The sequence below is a fragment of the Glycine max genome, chromosome 14 (assembly GCF_000004515.6).
Source record: "Glycine max cultivar Williams 82 chromosome 14, Glycine_max_v4.0, whole genome shotgun sequence".
Lineage (NCBI taxonomy): Eukaryota > Viridiplantae > Streptophyta > Magnoliopsida > Fabales > Fabaceae > Glycine > Glycine max.
Window position 1 is genome coordinate 13,943,296 of NC_038250.2, and position 20,056 is coordinate 13,963,351.

At 35.7% G+C, this 20,056-nt stretch overlaps 1 protein-coding gene across 1 annotated transcript; it reads right to left on the bottom strand.

Moving 5' to 3' along the window:
• Positions 1–8,069: 8,069 nt before the first annotated feature.
• On the bottom strand, positions 8,070–10,591 carry LOC102665102 (uncharacterized). Its single transcript, XM_006596627.1, has 10 exons — positions 10,529–10,591; positions 10,185–10,452; positions 10,000–10,084; positions 9,753–9,883; positions 9,575–9,665; positions 9,354–9,492; positions 8,968–9,125; positions 8,742–8,862; positions 8,345–8,419; positions 8,070–8,225 (listed from the first exon to the last, which is right to left on the bottom strand). Exons 1-10 carry the CDS (start codon positions 10,589–10,591, stop codon positions 8,070–8,072), a joined length of 1,287 nt encoding a protein of 428 aa, XP_006596690.1.
• Between the last annotated feature and the right edge of the window lie 9,465 nt (positions 10,592–20,056).

A 20,056-nucleotide genomic window follows, 5' to 3' on the forward strand; every position in this document is an offset into this window, starting at 1 on the left:
TTTTTCTTTGTCTGTTAGTTGGATACCTATGAATAGTAAAAAATGACATTGTCAGGAAGTGAGTTTTTTGCTATGATTGATACGTATTTATTTAGGATTTATGAAATTACCTTGTCTTCTATGATTAAATACAATATCATCTGCCATCTATTGCCAAGTTTGTTTCCACACATATTCTGGCCTATCCATGGTATTCATAAATAGCAGCTTCACAAATAACTTCCTAAGATAGTGTGGAGTTCCCCAAGTGTTTGATTCTCGTAAGGCACCAAAAAATTCTTGATCATTTCCTAGAAAACCTTTTGCAAAGCATGCTTCTCTGAATGTATGATAGACAACATTTTCTACTGTTCTAATATCTTCGTAACATTGTGATCCTTTAGCAGAGGAAAGCATCATCCTCATGTAGAACAACTCTCCACTGGAAAGGGGCACCCAAATGAGCCTGCCAATAGTATTTCCTTGTTTCCTTGGTTTCCAGCATCTTTTTCGTGCATCATAAACAAATTTGGACACATATTCAGCATAAGTAAGATCTCGTCCATGATGGTATATTTTATTAGAATCCATCCAAGCTGTGAACATTAATTCTTTGATTGTACTCTTAGCCAGTACTGTGCCAATTTCTTGGCTATCTTTCCAGTAAACAGGCTGTTGATTTTCTAGGTGGAAATAAAGGCGTTCAACTGCTAGTGCACGTCCATGCATTGGGAATGCGAAAATCTTCCAACATGCTTCAGGAGCTGACACATACCTAGAGAATGAAAAATAAAATATGAACACATAATTTGTAGTAATTATTAATTAGTTCATAACAAAGGGTTTTTTTTGTCTATATAAGAAATGCATTTAATGAGAAGATGATGGACACATACCGACAGTCAAGATAGTGTTTAATTTCATCATGAACCTGATTGTGTGTGCCATCCTGGTCAAGATAGTGTTTAATTTCATCATGAACCTGATTGTGTGTGCCATCCTGGTTTTGGTTATTGACAATAGCTGCTGTAATCTGATCAAATCCTTTGTTGATGTACTTAAACAAATATTTTATTGAGGTACTTTGATTTCACCATTCCACATTTAGGTGTGTTCTATATTTGAGTAGCAAATGTGGACTATATGGGACAACAAATCGATTATCGAGTTGAACACCCTGCTTTTGCACAGTCCGTCTGGTGTCTCTTCTTCTATAAACAGGAAAACCATCTTGGTCAACAATTGTGGTTGGCTGAAACTTTTTTGGGAAAAACCTAAAACACTTGCCATTGGCCATACATGGTGCCCTTCTATTGGCTAGTCCACATGGACCATGCATCATGTGGTTGGAGACAATTTGATACAATTCTGGATGTGTGTCCTTGTTTGGTATTTCAGCAGAAATTATGTTGTCAATGTCTTCTGGATTTTGATACTTATTTGAAGGATGCAAAAAGATTAAGATATGAGCATGAGGCAATCCTCTTTTTTGCCACTCAATGGTGTAAACAACTGTATTACAAATAAAATATCAGTAGCATGATTAATAATGTATAATTCTAAGTATAATTGTAAAATTGGAATGTAAGCAAAAATTGATGTAGGTGGTAATTACTTACATGCAAGAATGGGACCTAATACATGTCCACTCTTAAGATCATGCATCAACTGGTTTAGTTTCATTTTGAATACCCGTGACACAACATCAGGGCAATCATGAGCTGTAAGATTTGACTTTGCAACTTGTCGTTGTATTTCTGGCCATGCTGGATTACACATTAATGTCAAGAATAGATTAAGAAATCCAACATGGGCACAAATTTCCATCCCATCAAAATACAATTGTTATTTGTTCCATATATCTCTGACTACCAACGAACGAACTTGGTAGTATAATTCTCTTACCTTTTTCATTGCCTTGGGTTAAGGGATGATTATTACAGTCATTTAAATTGATGTACTTGTCAACTCAGAGTTCTTGTTGATGTTGTCTAACATAGTTTAGTTTTTGAGACTCAATCATACAATACCCATCAACAACCCATTGGTGAAACAATCTTCTTGAATGAAGTATTGTTTGTGCTTCATTATCCCTTGATTGCATCATGTAACAAAAATACTCACGCATGGTAACTTTGTTCCTCTTTGCAGCATGGCTATGCGGATGATCCTTATGAAGAATGTTTGGTCTGTAGCCATCTTCACCGTGTGGGTACAAAAGAGGATATTGCAAAGGTAAATATGCAGGATGAAGTTCATTTATTCTTTGCAGCATGCCTGTTTGCTTCTCAATGATGATATCTCTGTTATTTGTTGTATGCTCGTCACCAACAATTAAAGCAGCCACTTCAGAAGCATTTGACAAATTATATAATCTGCCATCAGTTTGCCTGTCACTAATGAGCTTTAGTTTCAGGTCACACACTATAGAAGAGTCTAGTTTATCCCTTGCCATTCTGAATTTTTGTGCATATGGATTGTGGGTATCTATCATATTCTTGATACCAATTATAATGTCTTCATCAACATTATTTTTGCTACTGGACATAGACAATTGTTAACGGTAACCATTCTTAAAAAAATATATAAATTTAAATTTAAATAACTATAAAGGTGACATTAGATTAATCGAATGTTTACACTTACGGGTATTGTGAAAGCCTATTGTTGACTTCGTTCTCCGTGTCATAAATATATAGTTGTGCAAACTTTGGTGAGTTATCCGACATAGGTAGGAGGCTTCCAATAAGGTGATGCGATTAACCATGTATGCGCAATGTAGGAGGACCTTTTCTAGTATTATAGGATGTGTCTACTTTGACACCAGGAGATGTGAATGCAAACATTAGGTTGTATAAACGTATGTTTTGCTGGAATTTCTTTGCTTGTGAGTCTCTGCTGTCAAAGAGTAGTTGCCGCAAGGGTTGCGGAGCATCATGTAGTATTGCCAGTTGTATTTTTCCATCACCACAACATAATGAAAACTTTGGGTTTTTTGTCTGTTTATCTTTGTTAATCCTCTCATCATACCACATCTTCGCTTTACATTGCTTGCATTGCCAAATAGGATCTCCAATATCCATGTAACCTGCACCTACATGTAAATACAGAAATTTAGACATGGTATTACATTGTCAAAGGTAATGAAGGACAATACAACATAATTTGGACAGTGAATGTAAAAATCGGTATTTTCATTGTCATATGGTGCGTCTAGATTGCCATCATAATCGGTATGAGCAAAATCCTCAGTTGCTATGTCGTCAAATGAATAATCTATATAGCACATACATAGTCAGCAATTAAATACAAATAGTTGAATATTTAAAAATGTTGTAATTAACATAACAACATATTACCTGTAACAATGTCTCCCTGTGTTATATTGAGTTTGTCATCAGTGTCATCCGAGATGTGCTCTATTAGTTTGGAATTGAATATTGTGTATCTTCCTGAATTTATATGTTGAGAAGTCATCCCAATCTGAGTAGGTTGACAACCTGTAGTTGTATGTGGTGCAGTACATGGTGATGAATTAGGGGTTGACATAGTTATATTCTCTTTCCCAAACTTGGACAACAAATTCCTCTGTATCGAAGATGCATTGATGGTACGTGAATTGACAAAATTTTTTGGTCAAGTTTCAAATTGCCCTGTAAAATCTTGTTGTTTCTGATTCACAGCTAAAGTGCTTTCTGATAATGGTGTAGACTGTGTATGTGGTAACGCACTGTCTACAAAAAGGTGTGTTTCACATGGTGAGGTACGTCTATGCTTTTCTGCACCAATAATTGTGATACATGCATAAATATTTATAAAATAAGTACAAATTAAAAGAATATTTGAATGTATTGTTACCACTATGTAAATCTGGATTAGGAGTGGCAAAGCTTTGTCTTCTTTCTTGAAAAATGTGTTTTCTATGTTTCCTCCATTGAGCAAAATTTTCCATTTAACCTTTTCGTAATGAATAAGTTCTACAATATTGTGTCAGAGCTTCATAATAAAAATGTCAGATCAACATACTCAAACACCATCATCTAATATGCATCCCATACATGTACACTAATTAGTGGACAATAATTAATGTAAAGTATAATTTATTGCATTAACATAAAAAGCTTACTTGAGAGTTAGCAGTAGAAGTAAGTGATGTGGTGTTATTGTTTAGCAGCTTCACTTTTGGTTCCTCATTTATGAATAGATGCGTTTTAGATGGTGGTGAATGTGAGTGAATGTTGTCGAAGATGGAAGACTAAGGTTATGAATTATTCTCCATTAATATTCTGCACTAAAGTTCTTAAACAAAAAAGAAGAAGTGGTTTCGGTCCATTGGCACTAATTTGTGGAGTTTTCTTTTCCTCCAAGCATGTGATCAAAGATTGTGTGGCCCTCACGCTTGTGTCAATCAGGCCCACAGTACACAACAGTACTGGTTATTAATTGATCCATTAACTGTGGTTGTAGCCTTTATTGATATGCACGCAAATGTTATAATTAATCCTGGGAATTTGTACTTTTGATTTGACAAACGGGAAAAGTTGTTGTATTGTGATATCTTTTTTAATATTTAATATATTAATATGCATCGATATTTGTTAATAAAATCCACAGTAGATTTTTTTTATTAAAATATATTTTATAAATATCCGCAGTAGCTAAACTCGTATATATTAGTCATCGTATTTAATGTAGGTTGGTAAAATTAAAAATTTATTGGTGTTCAAACAGAATGATTAATAAGACTAAAAGCTAAATTCATCGTACCCATTACATTGTTTCAGGAATAAAAATTAACTTAATTAACAAACATTGGTAATATTAAGCAATCAGGAATAAATATCATATTAATCAACTAACATCAAATACCTTATTCAAACATGTAAAGGCATAAATATAGCAACTAAGTAAATTGATAATCAATAGCATCCAAATCTTAAGCGAGTTTGTTGTTCATAAAACTTACATTACAAATAATAAATTGTCTGGTTCCCCAAGGGAATATTAAAATGGTTAAAAATATTACATGATTACTAAATAAAATATCAAACAAAGTTACAAATATTTTAAACCAAAATATTAAAGGCTAGTGGATTCTGAACATAAATAATCATGGGGAGTCGTCCTCGTCCTCGTCCCACACAGTTTGCTTTCTGGCAATGACCTCCCAAAGAAGTTGATTCGGCCTGAAATAAAAGACAACTTCATCACCGGCCATCAAATCATTTTCTGTTAAGAATTGGAACCATGGCTCAGCAAAACATTGAAGCCCATTATGCATACTCAACTTCCAAAAGTGACGATGCCCACGAACACCAAGGACAGTAATATACTCGTCTCCTGCATTAACATAATTCACAGCATCGAGTGGCAGTATCTACATTGGAACGAAGCTAGTCAGTAAATATTTAAAAGGTATGATATTAGAAAACAAAAACAAACTTCATATGACCAAAGTGTTACCAATGGATAAAGTCTAACAATCATGCGACTGTTGATCGACATCCACAGTAAACACATATTCTCTGGCAGAATGGGCAGGCCTGCCACATGTCTGTGCATGGAGTGGCGGTGAGAAGTGGATATCAAACTTCCAATTCTTGTCCGGCGCAGCAAATGTGATCATCACACCTTCATATATTCCCATATCCCTCCTGAAGTGTTTGAGACCATCAGCAATGTAGACTCGGTTATTAAATTTTCTAACTCTTATATGGTGCTTCTTTCCATTGTAGTCCAACACCACATAATTCGGGTAATCTGGAGCCCATTGTTTATGATAAACTGAGGGTACCTCAATGATATTCTAGAAGTAAAGACTTAAACGTGTTACTGATTTATATGGGATCATGTAAATATTTCAACATATATTATTTTTTTGTGGGATTAAAAGAAATGAATAAATATCATAGAGGATGGCAAATACTTTCCCTGTCAACATGAAATACGGCCTTAAATTGGTATGTCATACCGGATGCGAATAACATAGGTGGGTCCTGAATGGCATAACCAAAATGCAAGCAAATAAAATAATTTAAGACAAACAAATAATGAAACATAACAGTAGGTATACGAAGGTACTGACAAAAATGATCAATAAATATCGTTAATGTTCCGAATACAATCCTTAATATTCAATAGCCATTGCAAAAAAATGTAGTGAATCATGCACACGCGGGATTATAAGGCAATACAAACAAAAATAATGGTTCATTACAACAAACCTACAAATCAGAATAGAAAAATACGCTATACGAAGGCACAACAAAATATATGTACTTGGGTTTGTGTTTGGAAGGCATTTTTTAAAAACATGTAACCAAAGATGGACCGAAAACATATAAGTATCACACAAATAATAGGAAAAGACATAAATCTTATAGTCATATTTTCTAAATCTGCGGACTGAACATGATGAATATCGTAGTCAACAATGTTACAAACATGAACATCATGTAGTCTATAAAGGGCATATACATATAACATACATATAATATATAAAATAACCATACAAAAAGGAGGGAAGAGTAAAATACACTAACAACATTGCAAGGATTAGTGATGAACGAATGTTGAACATATACAAATGAGAAGGAAAAGAGGAACGATGGAAAAACATATACAAAGTAAAGACGAAGGATGGAAAAGTTAAAGAACTTACAACATTGGAGGCGGTTGATGATTGTGTACTCATATTGTTAAGGGTTGTATAATGTTCTTTGAGAAATGACATAAGAAATGTGGATAATTGTTGGAGGTGGTTTGATATACTGAACGTTTTGTAATTATTATTGAATGAAAATGAACGGGGTTTAGTAAATACATAACCTATTTGTCGTAGCAGTTATTGCTTATTCTCACCTGTTTTTAAGTGATGTCTCTTCAAATATACTACTATTTTAATACTATTTAATAGCGCGACTATCAACACTTAATTAACAGTTCATAATAATAAATGTTTTCTTAATTATATAAACTAAATTCAAATATTTAATACTGCTGATGTGTATTAGTTGGGAGGCTTTTACACTTCCCGTAATAATAATGATTACCTTTCTCCCCCCCCCCCAATAATGATTAGACCACTACAACTTTCGACACATATATTGTGCATTGGGAATTTGCACCTGCTCACATTTGTACTTTATAACTGCTCAATTAATTACTATGTATTGATCTATATCTAAATTGTACCCATAAGACTTATTATAGCTATAAGCCCATGATCCTTTTGATGGCATCGAGCATACCTGTGTATATGTACTATTTCCAAGATGATCCTTTGGTCGGATTTTGTAAATGAGTATACGTTACCTTGATAACTACGTCAGCATGATATGTGAAGCTTTAAATTCTACGTTTGTACTTGTCAACCTGCAAGGAAATAAAAGTATCACATTCCGTATTCCATATTAAAATTATATATTAAAATAATAATACTCAACTTTTGGTTACGAAAATAAAAGACATAACATAAAATGTTCTGAATAAACGAATTCGAATCTTAGGACAATTTTAACTTAATTGTAATATAATGCATAAAACACTTCAAACACCTGCATGTAAATAAAAGTATGACATTCCATATTGAAATTATATACTAAAATGATAAAACTCAAGTTTTGTTTACGAAAATGAAGGACATAAAATGTACCGAACAAATTGATTACACAAATTTGAATTTGACAACAATTTTAATTTCATTTTAATACAATGCATAAAACTATTCAAACACAACACTAAACGTTGAATGATTTCAGTGTTTTGAAGAACAATTAAAATACATTAATGTTTGGTATTTTAATATGAATCTTATATCCGAATTTCATTATGAACAATTTTAAAGTTATTATTTTGTTATTATCATATTTTGCATTAACTATTTTATAAATTAACTCAAGGTTGATGCTGGCATAAGTTGTAACATCCATACAATTCATTCTTCATACATCGGTAATTAAACTTGTTCCACATCACAAAATACATCATAATGATGACCTAATTGTTCAAACCAAAAGGTATGAGATGTCAAACATAACGTACATACATCACTTAAAAAGTTACAGTTTTTAAATGAAAATAACAACTAATTACTCAGCTTTTATATGCTTGTTGGTCGATAGTTCATATGTTGCGAAGTCGTCACTATCAAACTGACTACTTCCTTGCTGATCGGACGTTCTTTTTGCAGGAGTTACAAAGGCAGCATTTCCAGGATCATATTCAGATGACTGTGACAATGAAGGCTGTGTAACAATACATATATTATTAGTAAATAACAATTATTAGTAAATAGCAATACAATAATAATTATAGTGATTCCCGGTAAAAACAAATAATGTAAACAAACAAATAAAATGTCTACTGTAGGATGGCAATCTTGTTGTGATGAAGATGCAGCACCAACAGCCAGTGACTTGTTGCTTATACATTGTTCATCCTGCAAGTAAGAATAGATTGATAAGAATTTTTTTTTTTAAACTACGAATTACACTGACATGGTCAAATTATTATTACCTGTAGACCTAGCGTGGATATCACTGACTGTATATAATGTTCCTATTCACTAAAATCTAACACAGATGATTGGTGCATCTATATACGGTGTTTGAATCTGACAACCTAAGTTTTACCCAACAATTGATAAACACACGCAGGGAACACCTTGATCTCATCACCACTCTACAAATAAAAAACCATTTTAAATACACATTTGTGTTCATTGATCATTTTGTAATATAATTGTAATATAAATAACTTACCGCAATCAACTCTTGACGACATTCATCTGCAGTTTTACCAAATATTTTGACACATACAACATCCCAAAAATGGAAGTTCGCCTTCTCCCTATTCTGTTCCATCTTGACAACTAACTTATACCTAGACCAACAAAACATTGTTACAGAAAACAGTGAATGTGGATGACTTAAACAACAGAAATTTGAATAACTATTCCATTCGTATTCGGCGAAAAATAGATGTTACCTTGGAATAGTGTGAGTAACATGATTCTGGCACGAACGACAGGCTGCACCTATTTTTAATAGATCAAAAGTGGTAGTACAGCATGGACAACTGTCATAACTCCATGGTGTATCAATCATCACCTCATCGACAATGCCCACAGTCAAACAATAACAGTCCTAAATAAGTTTAATTCATTTTGAAAATTTATAAGAAATTAGAAATATCATAACAAAGTCCTCGACTAACTATACATTAAGTTCATCACAAATTGATAATATCATAACAGATTAAGTTCATAACATGAATATAATAATCTAAAAACAATGCCTTTAATAATAAATAAGAATACTTGAAAATGATAATGACTCTCATCATTTTAAATTAACAACAGTTAATAGACTTACTTGTCGCAGAGTCTTTATTTCACCAAAGTTCACTATTTGAGCATTATTCAAAAACTTATCTTGGCAATACTGGGTAGACTGCCACTGAGAAACACCACCCTCATCATCGAGACGGCCAATATAAAATGGCACGCGTAAACTGCATGAATGAAGAATATAAATGTATACCTATACCAAACTGCTTAATAACCCAGCAAAGAAATTCAAATCATTCATTGTACCTATCATGGAACTGTTGGATTTCTACAATGTCACCATTCACATACAACTTCGAACCATGCTTTATATTCTGTACATTGAGGGGATACTTGTCTGCAAAAAATATAATGCATATAATGCATTCATAAATTGAAGTCAACAATGAAACATTTAATAAATGGAAAACGACTTAATACTGACCCTTGGGTTCTTTGATCTTAGCAAGGGTTAGCATAACAACCAATGACTTTTGCACAAAATGGTTTTTCTTAATAGCATCATCCAGCTGAAGAGCATATTCCTTCCACACGGTCATGATGATCTCAGCATGACTATAACATAACAAAACATATATATACATGTTGTGTCTCAACTGGGGTAGAATGACAAAGTTAAATTTGATTACATATCACAGAATACTACAGAGGTGGATTAAAATTAAAAAGACCTGTTGTCTCTCAACTTGACAGTCACTCTGTATGCAGGATTAACTGTTTTGCGTTCAATCACTTCAGCAATAACACCCACAATATCTATTTACATTGCAGACACAGTAATGCTAATTATGTTAAATATATTCATACCAACTAATGATGCGTACAATGATGCCTACCAAAAAGATAAATTGCATACCAACTAAAGTATTAGGTTTTGCAACGCCTGAAATTATATCAGCAAATGAAGTAATGGCATGAACATTAGGAGGAATCTCAGGTCTGTCTACCTCTTTGACAGACGTTGTCTTCACGAAATAAACCAAATATTTAATTGCACTCACTTTGTAGTCAGAATGAGTATCAACAACCTTCACGTTCTGAATAACATATGCACCACCACAATGCAACTTGGGCTCAAATTCAGTGAATAATTCTTGCCATAGAGTTGCCCCAATCTTTGTACCCTGCAACAAATACAAATGAGACTTGTCAGTTAACTAAAGTAGAAAAACTTGTTAAACTGAACAACATTTAAATTACCGTATGGTCCATCAACACCATCTCAATGGATTGTCGACCATTATGCTTGTTAAGACGCCACATATCAGTTATTCGCACGACTATCTTCTAAGTACCTTTCTTTGTATGCAGTTCACATAAGAGGTTTTCTTTGCGAGACATGACTACAAAGAAATTTATGTCAAGCATTGAACAAATAAAAGAGGATTGAAAAAATAAATAAGGATTGAACAAATAAATGAGGAAAGAACAAACCTGCAGGTTTTGTCTTCGGCTTCTTGGTTATTCTCCGCCAACAGACAACCAAATTAAAGAGTATTGAACAAAAATGAGGGTAGAATAAATAAATGACAACAACAACAAAAGTACTAAAACATGCACATGCAACATCAACAAAGGTCCAACCCTTTGTCTTGTTGGCCTGCAAAAACTCATACAAAAACGCATACACCGATAAAGAAGTGAAAAAACCAAACATACCAAACCAAGCCAAACAAAAATGAAGACTAAAATGCAACAAATCTGGGTTTAGGAAACGTTAACATAATGATAAAATGCCCAAAGGTCTAACCTTTTGTTTCGTTGTCCTGCAAAAACTTAAGAATAAAACAAAAACGTATTCACTGATAGACATGCATCATCAAAAATGGTTCACAGACAAAAATAACCCACCAAAAAACGAAAACTCATATACCCTAACAAAAATGCATACACCGATATACATCGGAAAACAAAATTAACCCAGCAGCAAAAATGGAAAATGGAAAAACTTACAAAGGATGCACATACAACGGCAAAAATGGGTCCCAGACAAAATCAACCCACAAAAATGACGAAGAAAACAAAAACGATATACCCCGATATTCAAAAGTCATCATACATAACAAACCAAGCTGAAAACGAAAAACAAAAATGACTAAGAAAACCTTATAAAGGATGCACATGCATCATCAAAAATGGTTGACAGACAAAAATAACCGACCAAAAATGGAAAACCTTGGTGTAGGAAAAGATAAACAAATGACAAAATGAACAAAGGTCCAAGCTTTTGTCTTGTCGGCCTGCGAATACTCATATAGCATAACAGAAAGACCTAAACCGATATATACCAATATTCAAACCTCATCATACATTCCAACCCAAGTTGAATAGGAAAAACAAAAATGAGGAAGAAAACCTTATAAAGGATCCACATGCATCATAAAAAATGGTTCACAGCCAAAAATCGTTCACAGACACAAATAACCGACTAAAAATGGAAAACCTTGGTATAGGAAAACATAAACGAATGACAAAAAGAACAAAGGTCGATGCTTTTGTCTTGTTGGCCTGTGAAAACTCATATAGCATAACAAAAACACCTAAACCGATATACACTGATATTCAAACCTCATGATACATGGCAAACCAAGCTGAATAGCAAAAACAAAAATGAGGAAGAAAGAGCACCTACGGTGAGTCCAACGATAAATGCAAAGGAGAGCAAATCGAAACGAGAGAGAATTCAAAACCCACAATCCAAAAGGCACAACGGAAATGGAAAATGGAAAGGCGTGTAGCAATGGAAAGCGTGAGACATCGAAAAGAGTGAAAAATTAGAAAGCGCGCATTGGTAACATAAGGGTTACACAGAAAACGACGAAAACAATTAATGGCAAGTGAAAAGACATTTTTGGGCGGGAATGGGAAGCGCTGGTAGGGCGACACGTTAGCCCTGGCAATGCCACGTCAGCATTGTCAGGGCCTTGTTTGTATCATGATAGATGACTAAGGCATTAGCCTTAGAAACTAAACTTTTAGATGACAAATAATTGGTACTTGACAAGGATAACTTCACGCCTGGATCTTCAAAATGTTGTGTATTGTGTGAACTTTTGGAAAGTTGATTACTCTCGATAAGCAATTTGTTTACAAAAATATTGGTAAGTTCCATAAGAAAAGATATACAATTGTCCAGTTCAGAGGCATGCTCACTTTTCCACATCAACACTTTTTCTTTTTCATCACTATCTTTAGCATCTGTTTGGTCCGTGGAAGATGTGAGTAGGCCCCACAAAATTCTACTAAAGCAACAAGCTGAAGAGGACAATCTATTAATGTTTTCATAAGACCAAATCCCACATTGACATTGCAAGGGGTATTATGAACAGAAACAAGCAACTGTATCTGTTTTCTCAAATTCTCAGCCATAAAGGTTAAACATTTCAATGCCTCAAGCTTGGGGGAGTCCTGAGAATATGGAAGCAAATGATTCTCCTCATGGCTAATCTTATGATTAGAGATCTCTTCACAAGGCATCTCAGCTTCTTTAATAATGGAAAAAGCGTGAACAATTTGATATTTTCCTATGCCAAACAAGACATTTGATGTGTAATGCATTAAGGAAAACATCATAGATTTACAAAGAATAATATTTTTTGTTAAGTGTGACTCTTTAATCCCAACAACCACAGATAATGACTTTGAAAGTCACAATACAGGTAGCCAACTTCCAGAAATAATCGAGTTTGGGAAGAATGGGATAGTGTTTGCCTTATCATAAAATCCGACTAATATATGCCATAATTTCTTCTGACAAGGGACAAATAATCTTAAATACTCAAAATAATAATCTCAGTGCATTGTACTCTGAAAATACAGCAAGGCACCAATAAGAAGCCTGAAAAGTTTAAGTAGGCGAAAACTTGAGAATGAATCATTTTGTTTCACAAATTATGCTTCGAACAAATCTTTGCAGTAAACAACTAAAGAATGTGTCCAAGACATTTTATCAAGGGTTCACAACTATTTGAATTTCTTTTTCTTCAGCAAGGATCAAGGAATGTGTAACCAAAAAAAGGTCAAGGAATGTATCATAAACAAATTTGAAAATTTCAAGCAAAGAGAGATGATTTTATAATTTCGTCCAATTAATTTCTTAGTTCTAAGTATTTAAAAAGTTTAGGACCCCAATCAACATTCTAAGTTCTAAGTAGAATAGGACAGTGGTCAGAAAAATTCCTTGGCAAAGTAAATTGCACACTTCCAGGCCATCTGTCCCTCCATTCATGGGATATTAAGAACCTGTCCAATCTGCTTCTAGACTCTCCATTTGGTCTAAACCAAGTGAAATGTCTACCCAAAGAAGGAGCCTCCAGGACCTCCAAATCATCAATCCATTCATTGAATTCCTGTATACTGTTGTCTCCATATAGCCTTTCACATTTTCCAATTCTCTCTGATGGATGCCTTATGCAGTTAAAGTCCCCAAGCACACACCACAATCCTTCTTGGGATGATTGTTTTAACTGTCTCACTGTATCCCCATAATATTTTCTTGTTGTGTATGTCATAAGGAGAATATATGGTAACAATGCATACTTTCTGTGCTTCTCTGATGCATTCCCCTTCCAAAAAGATGAAGCCATTACCAATTACCTTATTTTGTAATTTGAATTTTGTTTCATTCCACATGCAAAGGATACCACCAACTAAGTTGTTAGCAGGTTGCATCTCTCACATAACATCATCACTCCTCCATAAAGCCTGACATAGTGACTTATCAATTGTTTCTTTCTTAGTCTCTTGAATACACATCATATGAACATTCTCCTTGTTAATCAATCTCCTTATTGCAGCCCATTTTACTCCCCTCCCCAAACCTCTGACATTATATGAAGCTATATTCATGGATAATTTATCATGGCTCCCAAACTCTCGGCTTTTATTCTGTCTCTGTCCTCCATACTTCTTATTTTTTCTAGGATTCTACTTTGCTGATCCTCTTCTATATTCCCCACTGTCACCCCCAATTGTTTAATCATTGCTCGCATGTTGATTGCTTCTTGGGCCTGTGTTTGCCTCCACACCGAAGTCATTGCTGATATCTCTTGTCCCACTGGCAGGAGCCTTGCTTCTACTGTCTGCATGTGACTTATATACCTGCTCCTGGTTGGCATTCATTTGCCCTTCCTTCCTTTGGTGTTTCCTTTGAGACCAACTCCCACGAGAATATACTTGTCATTTGCAGCCCACTTCTTTATTATTTTTAGGGGGGTGAGGCCCAGATTAATTGCAGGTTCATTTAGTAGAACAGGTGATAGGCCCAAGTTAGGCCCATATTGTAATGTCATCATCTGTTGTCCCATGATATCTTCTATTCCATGTGCTTTGTCTACTGCATCTTTTTCCTGATAGACTTCCTTCCCTTTTGCTAAGCTTTTGTCTCATGTACAATCACGTGATGGCTGGGGGAGCTCCTTCTGTACTCTGCTAGGCTCCCCCTTCTTTCTCTTTCTTTTTTCATGAAAGGCATAGACCTGAGGCTCCTGGTTGGTAAGATAGCTTCCCAAAGGTGAGACATTTTATGCATGCACCTCGATGTTTGAGTTGACCGTTGCGTTGCCATTCACTCCAGTCATTACTCCGGAAATAAGCATCAGACAACATCTCAAAACCTTGAAATCTAGTCGGTTTGGGTGCATTTCTCTGGGGTCTCACTTCTCTTTGAGTGGTTTTACCATTCCCTTCACTTGTTTCTTCCTCTTCTGACCTTATCATTATTGAAGGTCCCTTCACTTCAGTATTCTGCTCCCAGTCCCAGCTTCTAGATTCATCAAATACCACATCCCTACTGATTATTATCTGCTTACTCTTTGAATCAAACAGCTTATAGCCTCTAGTTGAATGATATCCGAGTAAGATCATTTGTTCACCTTTATCATCTAGCTTCCTTCTTAACTGATCTGGGATATGCCTAAAACAAAGTGATCCAAAGATTTTGAAATGACTCACATTTTGTTTAGCACCACTCCAAGCTTCTTCAGGTGTTATTCCTTCCAATCTCTTTGAAGGGCTCTTATTCAAGATGAAGACAGTTGTAGACACTGCCTCTCCCCACAAGTACTTGGGCAGACTCTTGCCTTTCAACATGCTCTTTACCATATTCATTATGGTTCTGTTTTTTCTTTCTGCAGCTCCATTATGTTGAGGTGTGTAGGGAAGAGTCACTTCATGAATTATGCCTTCCTGATCACAAAATTCTTGAAATTCTGTAGAAACATATTCACCACCACCATCTATTCTCAATATCTTGATCAATAAGCCACTTTGTTTTTCTGCCATATTTTTGAACTTCTCAAAGACTTCAAAGACATCACTCTTCCTTATTATTAGATAAACCCATACTTTCCTAGTCAATTCATCAATAAAGGATATGAAGTATCTATTTCCACCAAGAGATTCAGTCTGCATAGGGCCACACACATCAGAGTAAATCACTTCAAGTTTCTCCTTTACCCTGATTGGTACATTTTGTTTGAAAGTGCTTCTTGATTGCTTACATTGTAAAAAACCATCACATACTTCACTAGGAGGCTTGATATGAGGAAAACCCAGCACCATTTCTCTTGAGTTTAACTGAATCAGATCTCTAAAATTTAAATGGCCAAATCTGTAATGCCATAACCACTCTTCACTATTTACTACAGTGGCAAAACATTTCTGTTCTATCACATCAATCTCAATTTTAAATGTTATATTTTTTGAAAAATGGGACTTCAAAATGAGCTTGTGATCTTTGTCAAACACTCTCAACATCTTGTTTTCAAGCTTAGTCATAAAGCCCTTTTCTAGTAATTCACCTAAGCTAAGGAGATTACTTTTCATACCTGGTACAAAGAGTACATTAGTGATGCAAGACTAACCTCCATCCTTTGTTTTGATATAGACCTTCCCAATTCCTTCAGCACTCAAAGTTCTATCATCAACAAATTTGACTTGGCTATTCATAGATTGATCAAGGTTGAGAAACCACTCTCTTCTTCCTGCCATATGAGTTGAGAAGCCTGTGTCTAGGTACCAACAATTATCACTTGCCCCTTCAATTTGAGTAGTTACCATTAGCAATACCTGTTTAGTGTCTTCATCTTCTTCCTGAGCCAATTTTGCATCATCGCCTTTAGGTTCTCTTTTTTTATTGGGTTTGCTGTAACACTCATCAGCAAAGTGCCCAAACTTTTGACAGTTAAAGCATTGAATACTTCTTTTGTCAAATTTCTTTTTGTTTGAAGAGTTTTGGGAATTGGATCCCCCTCCTTTCTTGTGGTCCTTATCACTGTTCTTATTTCCCCTCCATTTATTGCTCTTCCATTCAGTTTTCTCTTTCTTCCATCTATCACCATGCTTCTTTGGATTAGACCATGCTTGCAAGGCTTGTTCACTTTTCTTCTCATTGATCCTTTCATTCATTCTCTACTCATGAGATTCCAAAGATCCTTGCAATTCCTCTAGGCTAAGCTCTTCAAGATTTTTGGATTCCTTAATGGCTACCACAATATGGTCGAACTTGGGTGGCATGGTTCTAAGCACCTTCTCTACAACTGATTGCACAGTTATCTTTTCTCCATAGCCCTTCATTGAATTCACCACTGTCTGTACTTTTGTGATGTACTCAGTAACTGATTCATTCTTTTTCATTTGTAGTAGTTCATATTGTCTCCTTAGTGTTTGCAACTTGGTCTTCTTGGTTTTTGTGGCTCCATCATGAGATTTCTCCAGAATGTCCCATGCTTCTTTAGAGGTTTGAGCCATTGCTATCTTTTCAAAGTTAGCAGTATCTACACTTTGGTGCAAAATGAAAAGTGCCTTGTAATCTTTCTTTTCCTTTTCTCTATCAACAACCTTTTGTTCATTTGTTGCTCTCTCTCCCATAGGTATATAACCTTCTTCTAAGAACTCCAAAACCCCTTGGAATCGCATCACCACCCTGATCTAAATCTTCCAATTTTCATAGTTCTTTCCTATGAGAATTGGTAGATTTGCAGGAATTGAGCTAGATATTGCAGCCATCAAAGAACTCCTTCAAGAACACCTCCAAGAACCTTTCTTTCTTTTCTTGTTAGGGATTCTTTCCCCTTCTATCGAAACCAATGCTCTAGATACCAATTCTTGGAACACACACATTGTTCCTCACTTAATTGCAAGAGATGCAATTTACTCCCTCACACATTCACCCGTGTATCACTCACTGTTTCAAGCAAAGAATTGCACACCTACACACTAGGAATAGCACCAGAGACAGAAAATGATAGAATGAAAAAAAATGTGTTATTAAGATGTATGTATGTCCTTTTATACAAGCACAACAAAGCAGCAACACTTTACACTTAGGCTAGGCACTTATAACAAAATTTTAAAATTTTGTTACTCTGTTATATTCAATGTACAATCAAATCTACACCACACAAAACAGAATTAAACTCTCACACCCCATAGTTTGTACTACTGACGCCCACATCACCACATACAACTTCAATAATTGTTTGTAAGTAAGTGCTTTGCTGAGCTTGATTGTTGTTATCCAGTTCAGATGTTTCATTCATGTCCACATTGCCATACATGCTAGAGGAGGGGAAATGAACATCATCAAGGTCTCCAGGGTAGTTTTTAACACTTTCCATAGAATCACCATTCACACTATGACATATTATGTCCATTGCAATGATAGATGATGCACGGGTTGAGTCTCTAGCTGATTGGATACCCATTGGGCGGTCACTACCTTGACGGTATGAAGAAACTCGATTTCCAGTAATGTAAGCCTCTAAACCCATTGAATGACTCGGACCGGCACCAGATGAGTCTCTTTGTTGAGGTGAACAATATGTGTCAAAAATATCAGAGTCACGTGCATGTTTTGAAGGACCAGCTGAATATTGTTCACCATCTGTAACTTCATCACCATCACGATCAATGACAGTTCCTTATACACTATCAGCCTGTTGTTGCTGTGACACCTTCTACCCCTACATATATATAAATAAATAAAATATATAAAAATATCGGTAAACAAATTCACATGGGTAAAAGGTTCACATTCACTTCACTATTATCAATTAAAACTTATTAAAAACATATTCGGCTCAAAATAAGGCCGTCAAGATTTACAAAAAGTGTTTTGTTAAATCAGCGAGATAAAATAAAATAGAGTAACATCATTCAATTAATATATAACTTATGCCCCAATGCCATAGCCTATTAAAGTATTGTGTCCCGACGTCCTTCAGTACAAGGTTCCTTAAAGCAATCCACCTAGTCATCTTCTCCCCCGAACACAAAGTTCAAGATCATCACAGGATCCAAACACAAACAATACACGGGGAGTGAGTTATCGCATTCCTAACTAATAGAGTAGCAAGATAACTAGATATACATATCATATAAACAAAATAAAACTTACTTAAACATAACTCACGTAATTTCACCACTTTGTCATTCAAAATTCCCTTTTCAATCACCAATTACACTTTTCAATGATCAATCACATTACACAAGAATCACACACTCCGATCAAGGAATCCCTGGCAATCCTGAGACATTTTTGGATGGCCTCTTCATGTGTGGATGTGCCTGGCGCATTTAGATGCTGCTCCAACGCCTCCGCGATCGCATGACAAGCCTCCTGTTAAATAGAAAACAAAAGAATTATACAAATTAGTATTAAAATAATTGAAGTAAATGACATACATCTAACCAAATAATAACACTTACCATTGCATGTCTGGGCTCGTCTACATCAGGATCCGCATATGTCGATGTCGGTGCTTCCTCATGAGGGATATGATTGGGTTGTGTTGCATATGCATCTCGAGGAGGATCTGTCTGTGGCGTAGTCATGAATGAATGTGATATGACGAAGAACCAGTCTATGTAGTCAGGCGCACACTGACCTGGCACAACACATAGATCACCTACTGCCGCTAGATGGTCTGAGTAATGTGTCCAGGTATCGTCCATGTCATCATATGACACCCATGAATGGATAGGGTGTGCAGGAATGCACTGGACGTAGCTGAACTGGTGCATAACCCTCTCCGGTCTGTATCTGGCAACATGCCCCAGCGGAGCTGTCCCGAGAAGCACGAAATCGGATGAAAGTCCTACACAGGTCGGTGCGCCGCATATGGCGTCCAGCAGACATCTGCGATCCTCAGACGATCCAGGCACTGCCTGTACGTTGTTGTAGATACCTTCTTCACAGTCTTCTTCATCGCAATCCACCGACACGCACGTGATGACACCTCGTCGTAGTCTGAATCAACATTGCACTCCGCAACTGACGAAAAGTGCTCGTATATCCAGTACTATAGGGTTTACCCGAAAATCATACATATTAATTAAATATGCACTCATTAAACCATTATTGTAAATAAATTATGAAATACATGTTAATTACCTGTAACAAGGTGATGTAACCAGCAAGCTGTCGGTTGGTGCTGAGACTGGCATCATTAAGCTGATCATACATATGGACGAGGCCAGCAGCTCCCCATGCATACCACCCAACAAGAGTGAGGTCACGGAACGCCTGTAAATGTGAGACATGAACATGGGCTGTACTCTTATTAGCAAAAAGAGTGCAACCCAAAAGAGGTAGAAGATAAGCGCAAGCGGCAGCTATCCAGTGCTGCATCTGACATCTGCATTGGTATACGTCTCGTAGCCACTACAGGCGTACATATGGTCCACCACATTGGCCTGTCTCGGCCATGGCCACCACTGCTGTGACCA

What these genes read in the sequence shown, in the direction of transcription:
- LOC102665102 (XM_006596627.1), bottom strand. Translation starts at nt 10,591, where the DNA reads ATGTGGCGTCTTAACAAGCATAATGGTCGACAATCCATTGAGATGGTG. An exon ending in TAAGATCAAAGAACCCAAGG is followed by an intron (nt 9,666 to 9,752) that starts GTCAGTATTAAG and finishes TATTTTTTGCAG; the next exon opens with ACAAGTATCCCCTCAATGTA. An exon ending in AACAAGATTGCCATCCTACA is followed by an intron (nt 8,226 to 8,344) that starts GTAGACATTTTA and finishes ATTGTTACACAG; the next exon opens with CCTTCATTGTCACAGTCATC.